At 31.0% G+C, this 15,308-nt stretch overlaps 1 protein-coding gene across 5 annotated transcripts in view; it reads left to right on the top strand.

Moving 5' to 3' along the window:
• The window catches only part of LOC119831674 (CHH-like protein), a 56,628-nt gene extending 41,659 nt beyond the window's left edge, over positions 1–14,969 (top strand). For 3 of the 5 annotated variants that reach the window (XM_038355120.1, XM_038355122.1, XM_038355121.1), the window contains exons 2-4: positions 11,968–12,182; positions 12,335–12,455; positions 13,235–14,969. In XM_038355120.1, the coding sequence (XP_038211048.1) occupies positions 11,968–12,182; positions 12,335–12,455 (336 nt within the window). In that variant the 3' untranslated portion in view covers positions 13,235–14,969. Of the gene's footprint in view, positions 1–6,460; positions 6,605–11,967; positions 12,183–12,334; positions 12,456–13,234 lie in introns of those variants that run through there. The other 2 variants (XM_038355123.1, XM_038355124.1) reach the window with 2 other exon arrangements.
• The last annotated feature ends 339 nt before the right edge of the window (positions 14,970–15,308 follow it).

Here is a 15,308-nt window from a genome sequence, read left to right as displayed (position 1 = left end):
TGACCTGAAAACGTCATCTTCGTTTACAATCAGCCGTTATAGTTCTATCTAGATTGAAATAAACCCGTTTTATGTGCACACTAAATGCAATAATGCATTTTACTGCGTCAGTAATATAGTATTGTTGCTAAAAATAGAATGCAGTAGGGCCAATAAAATACAATTAAGTATTTACTTTTATTATAAACATGTAGTATAATGAAGAAAGATACATAACATATAACATGTTATCTAAATGGATTTTTTTTTATGTTATACAGTTCTTTTAATATATGACAAAGTATAAAAAATTAACAGCTTGTAACTGTTATATTTTCTTGGAATTAATATTTCCACTATAAATATATTAAAATGATCATAGACATAAATGTTGCAATACATAAATTGTAACATATTTTTAGCGTGGGCAGCTATCGCCTTACCTCCCAAGGGAAGATACTGCGATATCTCGTGAATCCGCCCTAATTTGATCGCTTATATTTTTTTCCAGTCTCGCTTTTGAAAGGACTTTATACATTTTATCATTTCATTTCTTGGCTAAATAATTATTTCTTAAATTATCTTGTAAAATGTTCTTTATAAGATTGGCTGTTTTGCCGATAAGTTTTATTATAAGTGGGTACTTTTTCTGACTCTATCTTTTTATATCGTTTCGTTAAGAATCATTTTATACGATTTATGGAATAAAGAGCTGATGCTCTAGTGATTAATAAAACATAATATAACTAAAACATAAATAAAACACAAATGTATCATCCCAATGACGTCATTTTGATAAAAAAAAGCTCAATCGTCTCGCATAAAAACGCGTTAAAAGCTTTCTAATTAAACATCGCACCCAATGAAGGACCAAACGAGTGATAACAATAAACATTTCAATTGTCCGTTTGATTCATAATGCACTCGTTACTTAAATGTTAGCTCAATTTGTTCTGGTATGCGTTTCGAAACAAACGGACAAGACAAATGAATCGAGAAAGTGTAATAGATGAATTCGCAATGAGGCCGAGAACCTATGTACGGGAACCTTCTATGGACTTTATACCTTGAGTGCTTTGTGTGGATACAGGAATAGGTTGCATCTAAAGGTACTAATATTATGAAAGTTGTGATCTTTGTGTGTTTTTGAGGGTATATTCGGAAGAACTGAAAATTCTTACATGACGTAATAGAAAGTTTACTATTTCGATGCGACATCTTATCGGTTTTATTTTTATCCCGGACTAAGCCGGGGCAAGCGGCTATTTGCTTGTAAAATATAAAGAAATTAATTTTTTATTAGATGTATTTTCAAATCAACTAACATTCAAGTAAAAGAACATTATTTTTTTCAAGTATATTATATAAGTATTGGCATAAACCTAATTAAAAAATATTTGAGAAATTTTGAAAGAATAGAAAAAATTTGATCACGAGGCAGGATTCGAACCTGCGTTTCTTGCCTAACCGTAGCAACTAAGTTTGCTACGGTTAGGCAAGAAACGCAGGTTCGAATCCTGCCTCGTGATCAAATTTTTTCTATTCTTTCAAAATTTCTCATTTATAAAGCATTTCAATGCTATAAAACTAAAAAATATTTTCTAAATCACTACATAGTATAAAACAAAGTTGATTTTCATAGATAGAGACTTGATTGAAAAGGAAGGTTTATATGTATAATAACATACACACCACAACTATTACACTACTCCGAAACGTGTGAAGCCGCGGGCAAAAGCTAGTATGTATATATAAGAGTCTCCAAATTAGTCGCTAAGCGTAAAACTCGAGAACGGGTCGACCAATTTGGCAAATTTTTTTAAACGATTTTGTGGAGGTAAAAGGAAGGTTCCTATGTAGGGAAAAACGTACCACAGGTGAAGCTAGGAGATACCGCTAGCAGCTAATATAAAGCAGTTATATTTATATATTTAAGCCACAATTAACCTTCAATAAGTATACTAAGCCACGTTGCATGTCCTAGTTCTATTTTTTATAACTTATCGATCCCTAGTTTATTTATATTTTTACTTACTTTTTTTAAACATCACATAATTCCTTTCAAATTTGAAAAAGATATCGCATATTCATTCCTTACCTACGAAATTGATTGATCGTAATTACAAAATTTTAAGAAAGTTTTTATTGTATGCAAATACGTTCATAAAGAATGTCTATTAACTATTTAACTGTAATTGCCTAGTATATAAAGTTATAACTGTAATTTCCATGTAATTATTAAAAAATTCAATTTTCGATTTTTTTATGTATTTTCACCTTTATATCAGTTACAATTATGAATTTGAGTTACGAAATGTTGATATTAAACCGCTAGATCAAACTCGAAATATGTGCGATGTGATAAAAATCATATGACAAATAAAACACACAAAAAATAATTACTCACAGTTCAAACAGTAAACGTTTATTTGTGTAAATGATAGAGAGATTACTATACTGCAACTTGACAATCAAAAAAATTAATATATAAGCAGAAAGAGTATTATATGTTGAAAAAGTTTTTATCCAGTATAACATATTTTTTCTTATAGTATGAAAAAAGTACAATGGTAGTACAATAAAAATGTAGTTAGAAAATTCGGGATATATGACAGATTCTAAAGCTTATTCTAAATTCAAATTGTGTAACCTGAGTTGCCATTGGTACTGCGGTCGCGAACAGTCTCAACCTCGGCTGACCGACGAACCCGCCACGTCTCGAGGCCCATCCAACACAAACACGATGCACTTATATTTAAACCATAATAATATTCATTAAAATATGCTTCTCTTCATTATATATTTACACTGGGAAAGATAATCGTCATTTATGCACCTGTCAGATCAAAGTCGCAGAATATTATAATTTTCGTACTGGCGAGTAGAGCAGAGGATTATGAAAAATATATTTTCATCAAAAAAACTTTCAGTGTTATTTTCGTTTTAACATTTCTTCAACTTACATCACAATTTACATACAGCTGTTAAGCGATTTCTTCAAAACTACAAAATGTCAAAACTTTGGCGCCTTTTTTCAAAGCGTTTCAATCGTAGGCAAAAATTATGTAATGTATTATATAATTGAGCTATGACGCGTTAACCGATCTCACACAAAGATAAATAAATCAATTTGTTTACCCACTTATATTGCGTCGGTTTCTTCTTTCTAACTGCAAGTTCCTAGAAATATAAAGTCTGTTATAATCGTTAACAATTACTCGTAGAAATTATCTTGTGAATCGTTTGTTCGTTCCACGACATTTTTGCAGAACAGACGTAGAACAAAAATATTAATAATATTTAATATCGAGTTCAAGCTGTGACAGACACATTATAAACAAGTTCCAAGTGATCCCAAAAATAAGAAAAATCAGTAATACATTATAAACCTAAAAAATATAGAAACACCTGTTGATCATATCCTCTATTTGCATAAAATATCATATTTCAACACGAAGCAATACTGATATATAGTAACAAAAAAAAGTCATAAAAATTATAATATTAGCAATCTAGATCTTTCGTTCATTATGAATGGATTGCTCATGCTGCGTTCGCGTGAATGGGAATAAATCGTAAGATCCTGCGACGAAAGCATTTGGAGTGTTGCCAACATTGAAAACTCTGAGAATTCTCAAGTCTCAGGGTTCATTTGACAATAAATAAAAAGTTAATTTCGCCGGGCAGACGGCGTTGACAAGTTTACTTTGCGGCCAGACGATACAAACTTGATAAAAATGTAAAAAAACGAGACGCGTTGGCCACAGCCGTATGTTTTAATGTCTTCACACATTCGTGTATAATAAATGTATCGCCGCATTTGTTATTTATGATTATGACTATTATAAACATTATTTTTTATATAACGACCTAATAATACTACTTACGCGCTGTATCATAGAATTTTAATAGTAGACGCGTAAAATAAAGTGACCGAGTCGTTGACCTTATTTCATTTAATATCACAAAGTCTAGATTCGCGTCACAGACAAAAAATATAAACTGGACCCGTGTAACTATTACATAATAAATAATTTAGCATATAAGATTGACACGTAAACCAAGGTCTACAATGATCATTTAGGTCAGTGACATTAAACAGGTTTCATCTCCGTCATAAAGACAATAGTTACACGAGTACTTAGAAAAGAGTAAAAAAAAATAATAAAATTAGCTTGATGCTATTAACGCCTTAATCGCTATATTAATCGTATCTACAAATGTCATATATTTTCGGATATTTTTCCCGGATTTAAAAGCGATTTGATTTAAATAGCTTTTTAATCGAGTCACAAATTTGTGTATAGTATATCAATAATTAAGGTAACCTTTTTAATAAAATTTTATTAATTACATTAAAATAAAATTACTGCGTAAGATTTAAACGCATTAAGAACTATTGAATCTTCCAGATAATTTTACAAACATTAAAATGAATTTCACAGATATATATAAAAATGAGTGCAAAGTAACTCATTTTTATTTTACTTTTTATTTATTTTTTGTAACATACAATTTTCGTTACATGGATAAAAATGCATATCATGTCCTTAATTTTCCATAACATAGCGTTTAAATATATCACACAGTACAAAATATATTTATAAATAAAAAACACTACTGCTATTGAATCCACAATATTCAATTTAAATATCCTTAAATTGTAATGAAATAATAACCAAAGACGTCAACTGGCCATGCAAATGACTAAACGATTGCAAAATTTAACTAACTATTAGGGAAAATAAGCTGTATTTCGTAAGCATTACGTAGTTTAAACTTCTTCATAAACATGGGAACCTATATATTTCGTATTTATTAATGGCTTTGCACTCGATTGATTAGCTACACCACAATATTCACTATTACGTATTTGTACACAAAAATATAAATGTAAGTAATTTTTTAATATCGCTTGTAGTCGTTTATTATAAAATAATATAGTGTTATGAACTATTATGGCATATTTGCAAAAAATTGCACTCAACAGGTGGAACACACCTACTACATGGATCCTTTGTCTATTTTAAGAATGCAATTATGAATGGCATAAGGCCTGCAAAATAGCTCGTATCCGCTTCCCGTTCATTATTTCCGGATGTTACATTTTTTTGTAATTGCCACTCTAGAAAATTCTTAGAAGTACTTCATAAAGATGAAAAGGATAAATTAGCTGACGTAACGTTTAAAATTTTTATTTCTTTTATTTTCTATTCGTAATATCCTTAAGAAGTATTTCTGCCTCTTTATTTTTATTAATACCGACGCTCACTGTATATTTTTTTATAATGTTTATTAATACAACACACGCAAGCTCTTAAATAAGATGATATGTTCACAGCGGACTCTCATTTTCATCTTAAGTCACTCGTCACTCGGTAAAGACTCTATTATTAAACTGAATTAAATATATCTTGTTATCCAACCACCTGTGCGGTTCAACGGCACTAAACCAGTCTGTCTGGTTATTTTAACCGTCCAACATAAATTTACACCTATCGATTTATATCTTACTCGATTCTAAACCTTAATCTGATCACTATTAGTAACATTCGATTGCCCATAGACAATCTAGCATTATGCATTTATTTTTTTAATTTTACTTGGATATTCGCAATTGCTGGTGCCCGCGAACGGAGCTGTCATTATTATTTTTTTCCTTTTGTGAACTTTCAGGGTGGGCTCTGGAAGAGGACCACACAGCCGATAGCCAGTCTGATGGATTAATGTATGCTTGTATTAATTTACAGTCTGGTATTAAGTGCTCTGAACTGTCATGGAACAGCAATTTAGTTCTAAATTTAAAATATGAAGACCATCGTTTTCTGTTTATATTAGGGTCTCATACAAAATTTTTATTCAATGTTGAGTGATTACTGAAAAGACAAATTCGAAATTTTTTGCAAATGCTGTTTAAACTAATTTTAAACAACAAATCCAAATAATTCCGCCCTATGATAAATGTTTTTATAACAACTATAAATCAAATATACGTTAATAATACTTTGAAATAAGTATTCAAAATTGAAAACTTATTTCATTCAAATTATTACATGTTTCTGGTGTCGACAAGTCTGTTGCAACGTGTACGCGCACAACGTTTTATGTAAAACGCATAATCTAGACTGTTCGACGCTTTCCTGCCGAACAAGTCGACGACAATTTTCTAATACTTGCCCTCGCGTTTTTATAACCACCTGTAATTCTAGTTGCTCTAGTACCAAAGGTAGAATTTTATGTAAATCATTCATTATTAAGGCGACTTTATTTATGTTATAAACATTTTAAACTCTCAAGACACAAAACGCCGGTATAAAGTCTTTCCTGTCCCTTATAATTTAACGAGAACGTATCAATTTGAATTTTATAGGAAAATCCAAATGTAATAGACACAAATATTCTGTTATCTATGCTCATCACGAAGCACTATGGCATTCGGTACAGTCGCAAATAAATTTCCTTTCTAAGTAAACACCTGCTTGCAATAATTGCTTTAAAATATTGTTGTACGTGTTATGATAACAAAGGGTCCAAGAAAACAGATTGATTTGTCGGTACATTACAATGATTTGCTTTCGTATGCGTAGTGACATTGCGCTAACACAACATACCTAAGAAATTTAAGGTAAGGAATGCGGAGACATTATTAAATGACCATAGGTATTAAGTATACAACGTTGCAATGATTTCGATATTGATGAAGCATTTTAACAGTTTATTTAATGAAATACGTGATGGTATTTCAAGGCATAAAGCACTACAAGTTGAGCCGCGGTCAATACTTCTTGATAAGGGAAAATGTTAATGTAAAAATGCGTTGCGTTGATATGTGCGTGAGTGTGCGTGCCATAGCAGACTGCGGGGCGCGCGCTCCGTGCTCGCCGATACTAGGACAACGGCTTCTTGGCTTCGCTTCAAGCATAGATTATAAACACAGGTCACAGTACACAGATTATATATTCCTGCATACATGAATTTTGCAAGATGCAGTGTTATCAAATTTATATTCAACTGATCAGGATTGTTAATTTGACACGTCTGCAATAAATTTGTCTACATTAAACTGTGCACATATTTATTATTATCAATAATTAGGTACATTACGATTTTACAACTGTTCTGTTTTCAATAGTACTATTATTTTATTTCGCCTGAGCGCTAGAGCCTTACATATTTATAAGATTGAAGTCGTCAAAGTTCGTATAGTAATAAAGCTACACACCCAAACTATGATGGCTTAAAATTTACATAGATCAAGCAAATGAACTCAATCAAGTCTAATGCATTTTTAATCTGTATAAATTCTGCGCAATACGTAATAAAAGTTGCAAGAATTTCGAGGCGAGCATGTTTATGCAATTTGAATTTCTTAAAGTTTTGTGACGTACTTTCGGCGTAATTCTGAGCTGACCTACATACATGCACGTGTCTAATTGATGTTCATTGGTGAATGGTCATCGTGCCACCGACAAGCCTCTTGGCCTGACCACGCACTGTCATTAACCATTTCAATCGGACATCGATAATTCGGCAATTATAAATCTTATGGAAAATTAAATGGGTTATTTCTCAAGGCATTAATTTGTTATAAATTATTTCTTAGGTTATGTTATCGACATGTTAAATAGTTTATTATTTTAGCTATTCTCAACATTAATACAATTGGCATTCAAAATAGTTCTCTTGAAAGTGAAAAAAGATGAATCTGTATGGCCATGGACTGAGCAGCGTGTAGTTTGCGTTAATTGATACGAATAAAATTGAGTCATAAAATATGGGTGACATATTCCCGTACATACAGCTTTAATTGTAAGAGCTTGTGACGACACATATTAATTGAACAAAGGACACTCGATTGTCTGAATAAGATAGTTCCATTGACAGAGTACTTTTATAATATTGTGGCGGGAAAATAATTGAAGGTTATATATATTTTTAACTCTATGCTCCATTTTATTTAATGCTAAAGTTAATTTATAACCTGAGGTATACTAAATACGCTCAAAATGCCTAGTAATATTGCAAAAGTGATACGGAAGTTGTGAAATGTGAATTTTTATTTAAACCTTACGGACTTTTGGACGCAACAGCAGTCAGTAGCGTCAGAAGATTGCAATGTACAATACTCGGCTATTGTCTCTTATATTTAAATCATGTGTTAATTATCCATACAATAGAAATTCTTTGCCAGCGTTAGCTACTCATAGTAGATTCATATACCTATAGAAAAGCATTCACAGGGAACAACAATATTTCATCGTATTTAAATCATTCGCTAAGTAAATATCAAACATATTTACATTAATTGTCATTGCAAAAGTATAAATGAATTTTGCAGACACCGATTCATTTATGGCGGACATTTTACAGACATGTGTCAGTAAAAATAATGAACTCTACAATGTGATTGATTCGGAGGAAAAGGCAAGGGTCATGACATTTTGGACCACACGTAACTGCTCTTTAATAATATTTATACATCCACCTGAACATATACTATCTTTCTTCACTTAATTTTAAATTTATTTTAAATCTAACAATACAGATTTGTGAGTGCAGCGCCATCTAGCCATAAACGATAGAATTTTGTATGTTCAATGGACATGTTTATGTTATGTAGGACTAATACAAGTATAATAAAATTATCGGACGCCAAACATAATATTTTATTAAATGCTATCTGGTATTAAATGCATGATTTTCGCATATATACTTGCTTTTATGAAATCTACAATTTTCTATGTCATCATAAGTACTTTGAGAACAAATGTTTTCCGGTTCACGTGCCTAGATAATACGCTAATTGGTTAACAGATAAGAAATGATTCCAAGAAACATAAGCATAGACAATCGTCAGAATAAATACATAATTACATTAAAATTTAAAGTAAGATAGATATAACATATTTTTTTTTATTTGAATTGTTATTCAATAAGCGAATATTGTATTTAAATGTCTTAAAATGAAACTAAAATACACTAAAATGCCCTTAAACTGAAATGCCGCGACTGCGGTGCCGCTTTGTCTCCACAACGACCAATATTATATGACCTGCAATAATCATAAACACCTAACTAAATTATAAGCGAAGAAGGCCACATTACACTGGCGTCAACGTATAAGAGTTTTCAAAAGAGCCTCGGATGTTTCGTAAACATTATAAATTCGATATGTTTATTGCGACTAGTGACACTAACAGTTGTTAAAAGCTCTCAAATTTAACGAGTACAAGTAAAACTATGCGCCTTTAATAATCTCCGTTACATTTGCGCCGTATTTAAGAGGTTTTACAAGATCATTGTGACACATTAACATCGTATGACACGCACATAAATGAGTCCATGTATGATAAGCTTCACGACATTTTGCTGCGATCCCTATATGTTGATAAAAACTGTTAAACGCATACAGTAATGCTTTTACCTACAATTCTATGACGATATTTTCTAAAGTTGTTTAAGGAAACTAATTTCTCAGTATGTGTATAATTATTAAAGTATGTAGGCTGGTTCTATTAACAAGATGGTGCGTAATTATTCTGAACGAGATAGTTTTGAGCAAAAACGAGAGTATCCCACAAGTACGCACTTTATCTCTGTGGGTGGCAGCCGGGCTATCTGCCGGCCTGTGTGTAAAACCTACTTGCACGCATACCACAATCTACTTTATACACTTTCTTCGATCACTTTTTTCAACCTATACTAATTATTTTAAAACTATGTTATTTGTTTCACCGATGTAAACTGAAACTGAAACTGTTTTTAATCATAAATAAATATTCAGCAGGTACTTATAACTTTTATAAAACATATTTCACTTTAATAATCGTTGTTAGTTGAACATATTAAATTATATCCAGTTATGCTTCTAAGAGATAAAGTACATCTTACGTATTTCTAATCATTTTAACGTAATACTTATTGCAATAGATGTATACGTCATAATACTTCCAGAAGTTTCAGTATTGCGAATGCGCTTATTAAAATCGGTTCTCACGCGATCTGCGGACTATAATAATAACTCTATACCGAGCGCATGAATCAGCGGAGGCCTAGGGCGCCGGCGTGTGTCTCATTAAAGACCCGCTTGTTTACGACGTAGATACAATCTTTACATATATATATGTACGTCGCTGTCGTTCTTTTTTTTTAAACGGGTAAGAAATTTTAACAGACAATAAAGTGCAATTTATTATCTATGAATTATAGATTATCCTTGCGCGATACCGAATGGTGTAAAATTGCGTACATATTATATTTTAACGGCTTATCAAAACGTATACTTAAAGGGCCATTAAAGAGTTGAAGTTATTAACTAAGTTTAATACAAATCGTCTAACTAGAGCGGTGGTCTTAATCGGTTCGAGGTATTGACACGCCTCCATAATTTATAGTTGGAGTAATAGCTAAAGACCGTAAAAGATATAATAATATATTCTAGCATTTCCATTTTTAATTTGAATCGTTTATTTTATTTTATAAGAACAATATAACAATTTACTTAACTTATAATAAGCATTTGCTATCAACTCAGCAAGAATGTTATAAATTATATCATACTCCATGTAAAACTGGTTATAATGGATTTAATTTATTATAATATATTAGAAGACAAACAAACGTACTACCTAATACGAACAAATCATTAGAAATAAATAAATTTTAATCACATAATGGCAATTCTTAAGCCTATGATAATAATAAGATTATAAATTTATTCTCATCTCCGCCAACTACGTCGAGTTAATAATAGTTGTTTCTTTTTGAGGAAAAATCAACAACAAATACGTAATTAGAATTTTCATCACTTGGAATCGCTTTTGTTTTTTCCTTTTAATGTTAAACAAAATGAAAGAATACTCAACGTGCGTTTGCTATTATAAAACTACAAGGAAAACTAACTTTGAAAGCAGTTGGTTAATAATAAATCAACAGTAGCTATAATTTATGAAGCCAGTTCATGCATAAGATCTGTAGGTAGTCTAAGCCGTGGCCTACCGCGTAAAACTGGCCCGATTAGCTCAGGTTGTAATTATTTGTAATAAAGTTGCAACACTGATAGAGCGATTAAGTGACCACCTGTGATAAAATCGATTTGTACTGAACCGCTTAAAGCAGGCACTATAAATAGACGTCCAGTTGCAGTAATTATCTTCGGTTCTTGTATTGAAATGTTTATTTTGCCTCGCACGACGTTGTCACAGGAGAATACATCAATTGAATTAATGTCATTGACTAGAAATAAACCATTTAGTACACAGCAATACAGTTTACATTAAAAATATACGGAACTTTTTTATTTTTATAGTTATCTAGCTATATCTCTTATAAGTTTCAATTCTTAAACTTATTAATGTATGTAATACCTATTAAAACGGAACAAGATTATAAAAGAGAAACGAAACAGTGTAAAAATAATACTAAGTGCAATTTAGCATGATTCACTCATTATTTTATTGTTGTAACAGTTATTTCCTCAATCAGGTTTTAATGAAATTAGTGCTTTTACAATCGTGATTTATTTTAGTGCATATAATATAAATGATTTCACTGCACTTATATTTATCACTAAAATAATAAACCAACGCTAATAAGAAAACTAAGAAAGTTTTGTATGTATTTGTATATATTATACAATTATTGATGATTTGTCAAAGGATGAATGAAATTAAAGCGAAAACAGCTTATATAGACTATAATAGATTGATACTGTTGGTACTGGAGACTGATTTCCTCAATTACTATATCCTCATCTGATTTTTGTAAATAACCTTTTCTTTTTTAGAAAATATATGATTCATCTGATCTATATCTATGACTGTTCATATCAGGAATGATCAGCAACTACGAAAAATAAGAAAATCTACAAATAAATGTACCTAGGTGGTGTACAAATCTAAAAACCTTTATATCCTTAATAATGCTCATTCCTAATTCAGCTACTATTTTATGAAAAAAAAAATCTAAATATAATTTCTTCTTTTTCAGATGCATCTAAGCTCGTTACAAGTGTGCACGGCTGTGTTGACGCTGGCGTTGGCGGCAGCAGTGCCTGCCTCCACGCCGCACCACGTCGCTCGCCGGTCCTTCTTCAATCTCCAATGTAAAGGTGTCTTTGACGCGGCGATTTTCGCGCGCTTGGACCGCATCTGCGACGACTGTTACACCCTCTTCAGGGAACCGCAGCTCTATAGTCTATGCCGGTACAGATTATAAATGTTCTTTTTTAATTTGACATGTGACGTTTTTCAGAAACATTAAATATAGAAATATTATGTTTTTTTCATATAATTTTAATTTGAAAGAAGAGTTTTTCAACACAGATATTTTAATATGATTGATTGTTGGGGTACAGGAAAGACTGTTTCAAGACAGACTACTTCAAAGGCTGCGTGGAAGTACTTCAAGAAACCGACCAGCTCGATACGTTCAAGAAATATATAAAGCAGTTAAATGGGGCGGATCCAAGGGCTTAGGTACCAACGATTTTTATTTGGGCACACAGGCTGGCTTTGAGTTTCTGTAATTTGCACATATATAGTTTTACCTCTAACACGATTTAACCACTACAGTTTTTTGCCAATATATAAATGCAAATTACAATTTTCTTCTTGGGTAACCTTTCTACAACATTCGCATTTCTTCTATGGGCTCTGCACGGACAGGCACTTAAGCACAATCTCCGCAACTACTACTAAACTTTCCTTTCTCTACACTAATCGCATGTATGATAAAACTAATAGCATGTAAACCTTCATATGCACTGTACTTACTAAAAGTAATTTTGTGATGATCAAGTATTAAATAGATAACTTACAAATAAAATTTATTCGAAAAATTTACAGTAAATATTTTCCAAGTACTTTAATTTCTGTAATAAACAGTTATTTAGTATTTGATCAAGTCTATTATTCTAAATACTTACTCTTTTTTCCTTATATAACTTCTATATCTTTTAGTCTCAAATGCATGTTATCACATAAGAATTACAAATACTCTTATATTTTTAATATAAATTATGTAATTTATTAAATAAATCATTGGTTGTTACATACATATTTTGTTACTAGGTAGAAAATGAAATTTTCTTTTTCATATTTAAATGTAATTAACAATACAAAATTTGTAAAGTTAATCTTGTATATATGCACATTTACTTTTGTTACTAGAATTTTCGTCTATCACTTATTTACTAAAGATAAATTTTAATTACGGCGTTTAAGCCTATACTTATTTTTATTGTTCTCGCTTTCAGGTCGAATTGTTTTACTACGCCCTATTTCAAGGGTTGTATGGAGTCTTTGTGCCTCATGGACGAGGAGGAGGAGCTGGATCAACTGATCGATTTCATCGGCAAACGCTAATATCCTACGGACATACAACAATTCGCGCCATCGTTTGACATACCGCCATCGTAAAAACGCGGGAAACAACCACAGATAACATAAAAAGTTAGGTATAATTATTAGCTAATGCAGCTACTAATTACATCAAACTTGTTCTGTATAGCCCGCGTTGAATTATTTAACGTTTTTATCGATTATTGATAAGAAATTATAAATTTTCATTGCTTTGCGTACAAAATTAGAATCGACATGTCGAGTTCCTCCAGATTTCTATCCTCAACGTATTCTAGTCTATATCGCAACATAAATTTATTTATGTTTGCAACTAATTTTAATGTTATCATAATTTGTATTAGATAATGTTTATACAGTTTTAGGACATTTATTTTGTGTTAAGTATAAGCTATTCGAGCTACGGGAGTGTAAAGTACATTAAAGATGAGTTTTATAATTATGTCACCTATAAAAAAAAAAACAAAAAAAAAACCTGAGGCAGATTATTCTGGACGATGCTGGCCATCTTTTTTTTATCTGTCTTGAAAAATATCTTCCCGACTGAGATTGCTGTTATTTTCGTAATTAATTATGACGCATTCCATACACAGTATTTTGTAATTATTACTTACGCTTTTTAACTAAAAAGATTACATTATTTTACATACCTACTAACGTGAATTATAGTATTTGTGTTTGTAATATGACTGTATTCTATTTCTGTATTATATTTAGATTGCTTCTTTAGTTCATTTAGTTAGTTGTATTTGTACCTATTCGTAAATACATCGTTTATCACACAGTGGCTTATACAATTTTATGTATCTTTTATTTGTATTTCGCCTTATTTAGTTTTTAATTTCATCCATTGTATTTAAATCATGTAACTGTTAGATCGCTATTATATTTTCGACGCATAGAAAGACATTTTGTAAAATAAGTAATATTATTAGAGTCAATATTCAAGCCGGAAACACAATTTAAAAAAATGTGCAATGTAATAAGTTAACTATTCATTAATCATACAATAGCAACACAATAAAGCCGGTGCTCCACGCTCTTTTCAAAAAGCAGTTTTTCTTGCCATAGAAAAAAGTATCACAGAGAATATTATGCCGTCGAAAAAGTTAAGTTTCAATTTAGAATTTAAAGTAGTCATAAGTATTTATAAAGATTTATTTTTTATATACTTCCGACCTATTTATTTGTTACTATTTACGTTTTATTTATAATTAGCGGTATTTTTGCAGCCGTAGATATTACCAGTGTTTTAGGAAAACTCGTTCATTGATTTGTTCTGGATTTTAATCTTTAAGTTGCGGTTAATACTTATTCTGTTAGATCAACGAACTCTTCTCTTTAATTGAATCTCAACTTTGTCTCTTTAAGCGTTTCTTAAAACTGCGGTATTTTTAAAGCAATTATAAAATGTATTAAAAGTGGTGCCAATCTTATAAACCCAAGATGTTATTGCATAGGTGTAACGAATTTAGCTAATTGTAAACAAATATTAAACGATTTATAGGAACTGTGAAATTATTGTAAAAATATTGATTTATTAGTAAAATATTAATCTATTTGTATACATTTTATATGAATCAGCTAAGAAACGCTACGGGTTCCATGAAATATATTACAGTATGAAAAACATAAACGCATTTTATTTATCCTTTTTCATACGCACTTGCCCTACCATGTTAAATCCATAAAATATGTCAGATGACTTTGATATGATCTCATCTTGTTAAATACATCTAAACTAAATTAACTGTAAATCTTATACTAGTTACACTAAACATTTGATTAAACCAAAATTTATCATAATTGATATATATTTTCTTAGAAATACACATCATCATCATCATCATCAGCCCATATATGACATCGTGAGAAAACCGGCATGTCCAAGAATTAAAAGTTCGAAGACATGTGATATCTGCCAACCCGCACTTGGCCAGCGTGGTGGATTATGGCCTGAACCCTCATAGG

Source organism: Zerene cesonia, chromosome 14 (assembly GCF_012273895.1).
Source record: "Zerene cesonia ecotype Mississippi chromosome 14, Zerene_cesonia_1.1, whole genome shotgun sequence".
NCBI classification, from domain to species: Eukaryota; Metazoa; Arthropoda; class Insecta; order Lepidoptera; family Pieridae; genus Zerene; species Zerene cesonia.
The sequence above is the reverse complement of the archived record's forward strand: the minus strand, read 5'-3'. Positions and strand labels throughout refer to the sequence as shown.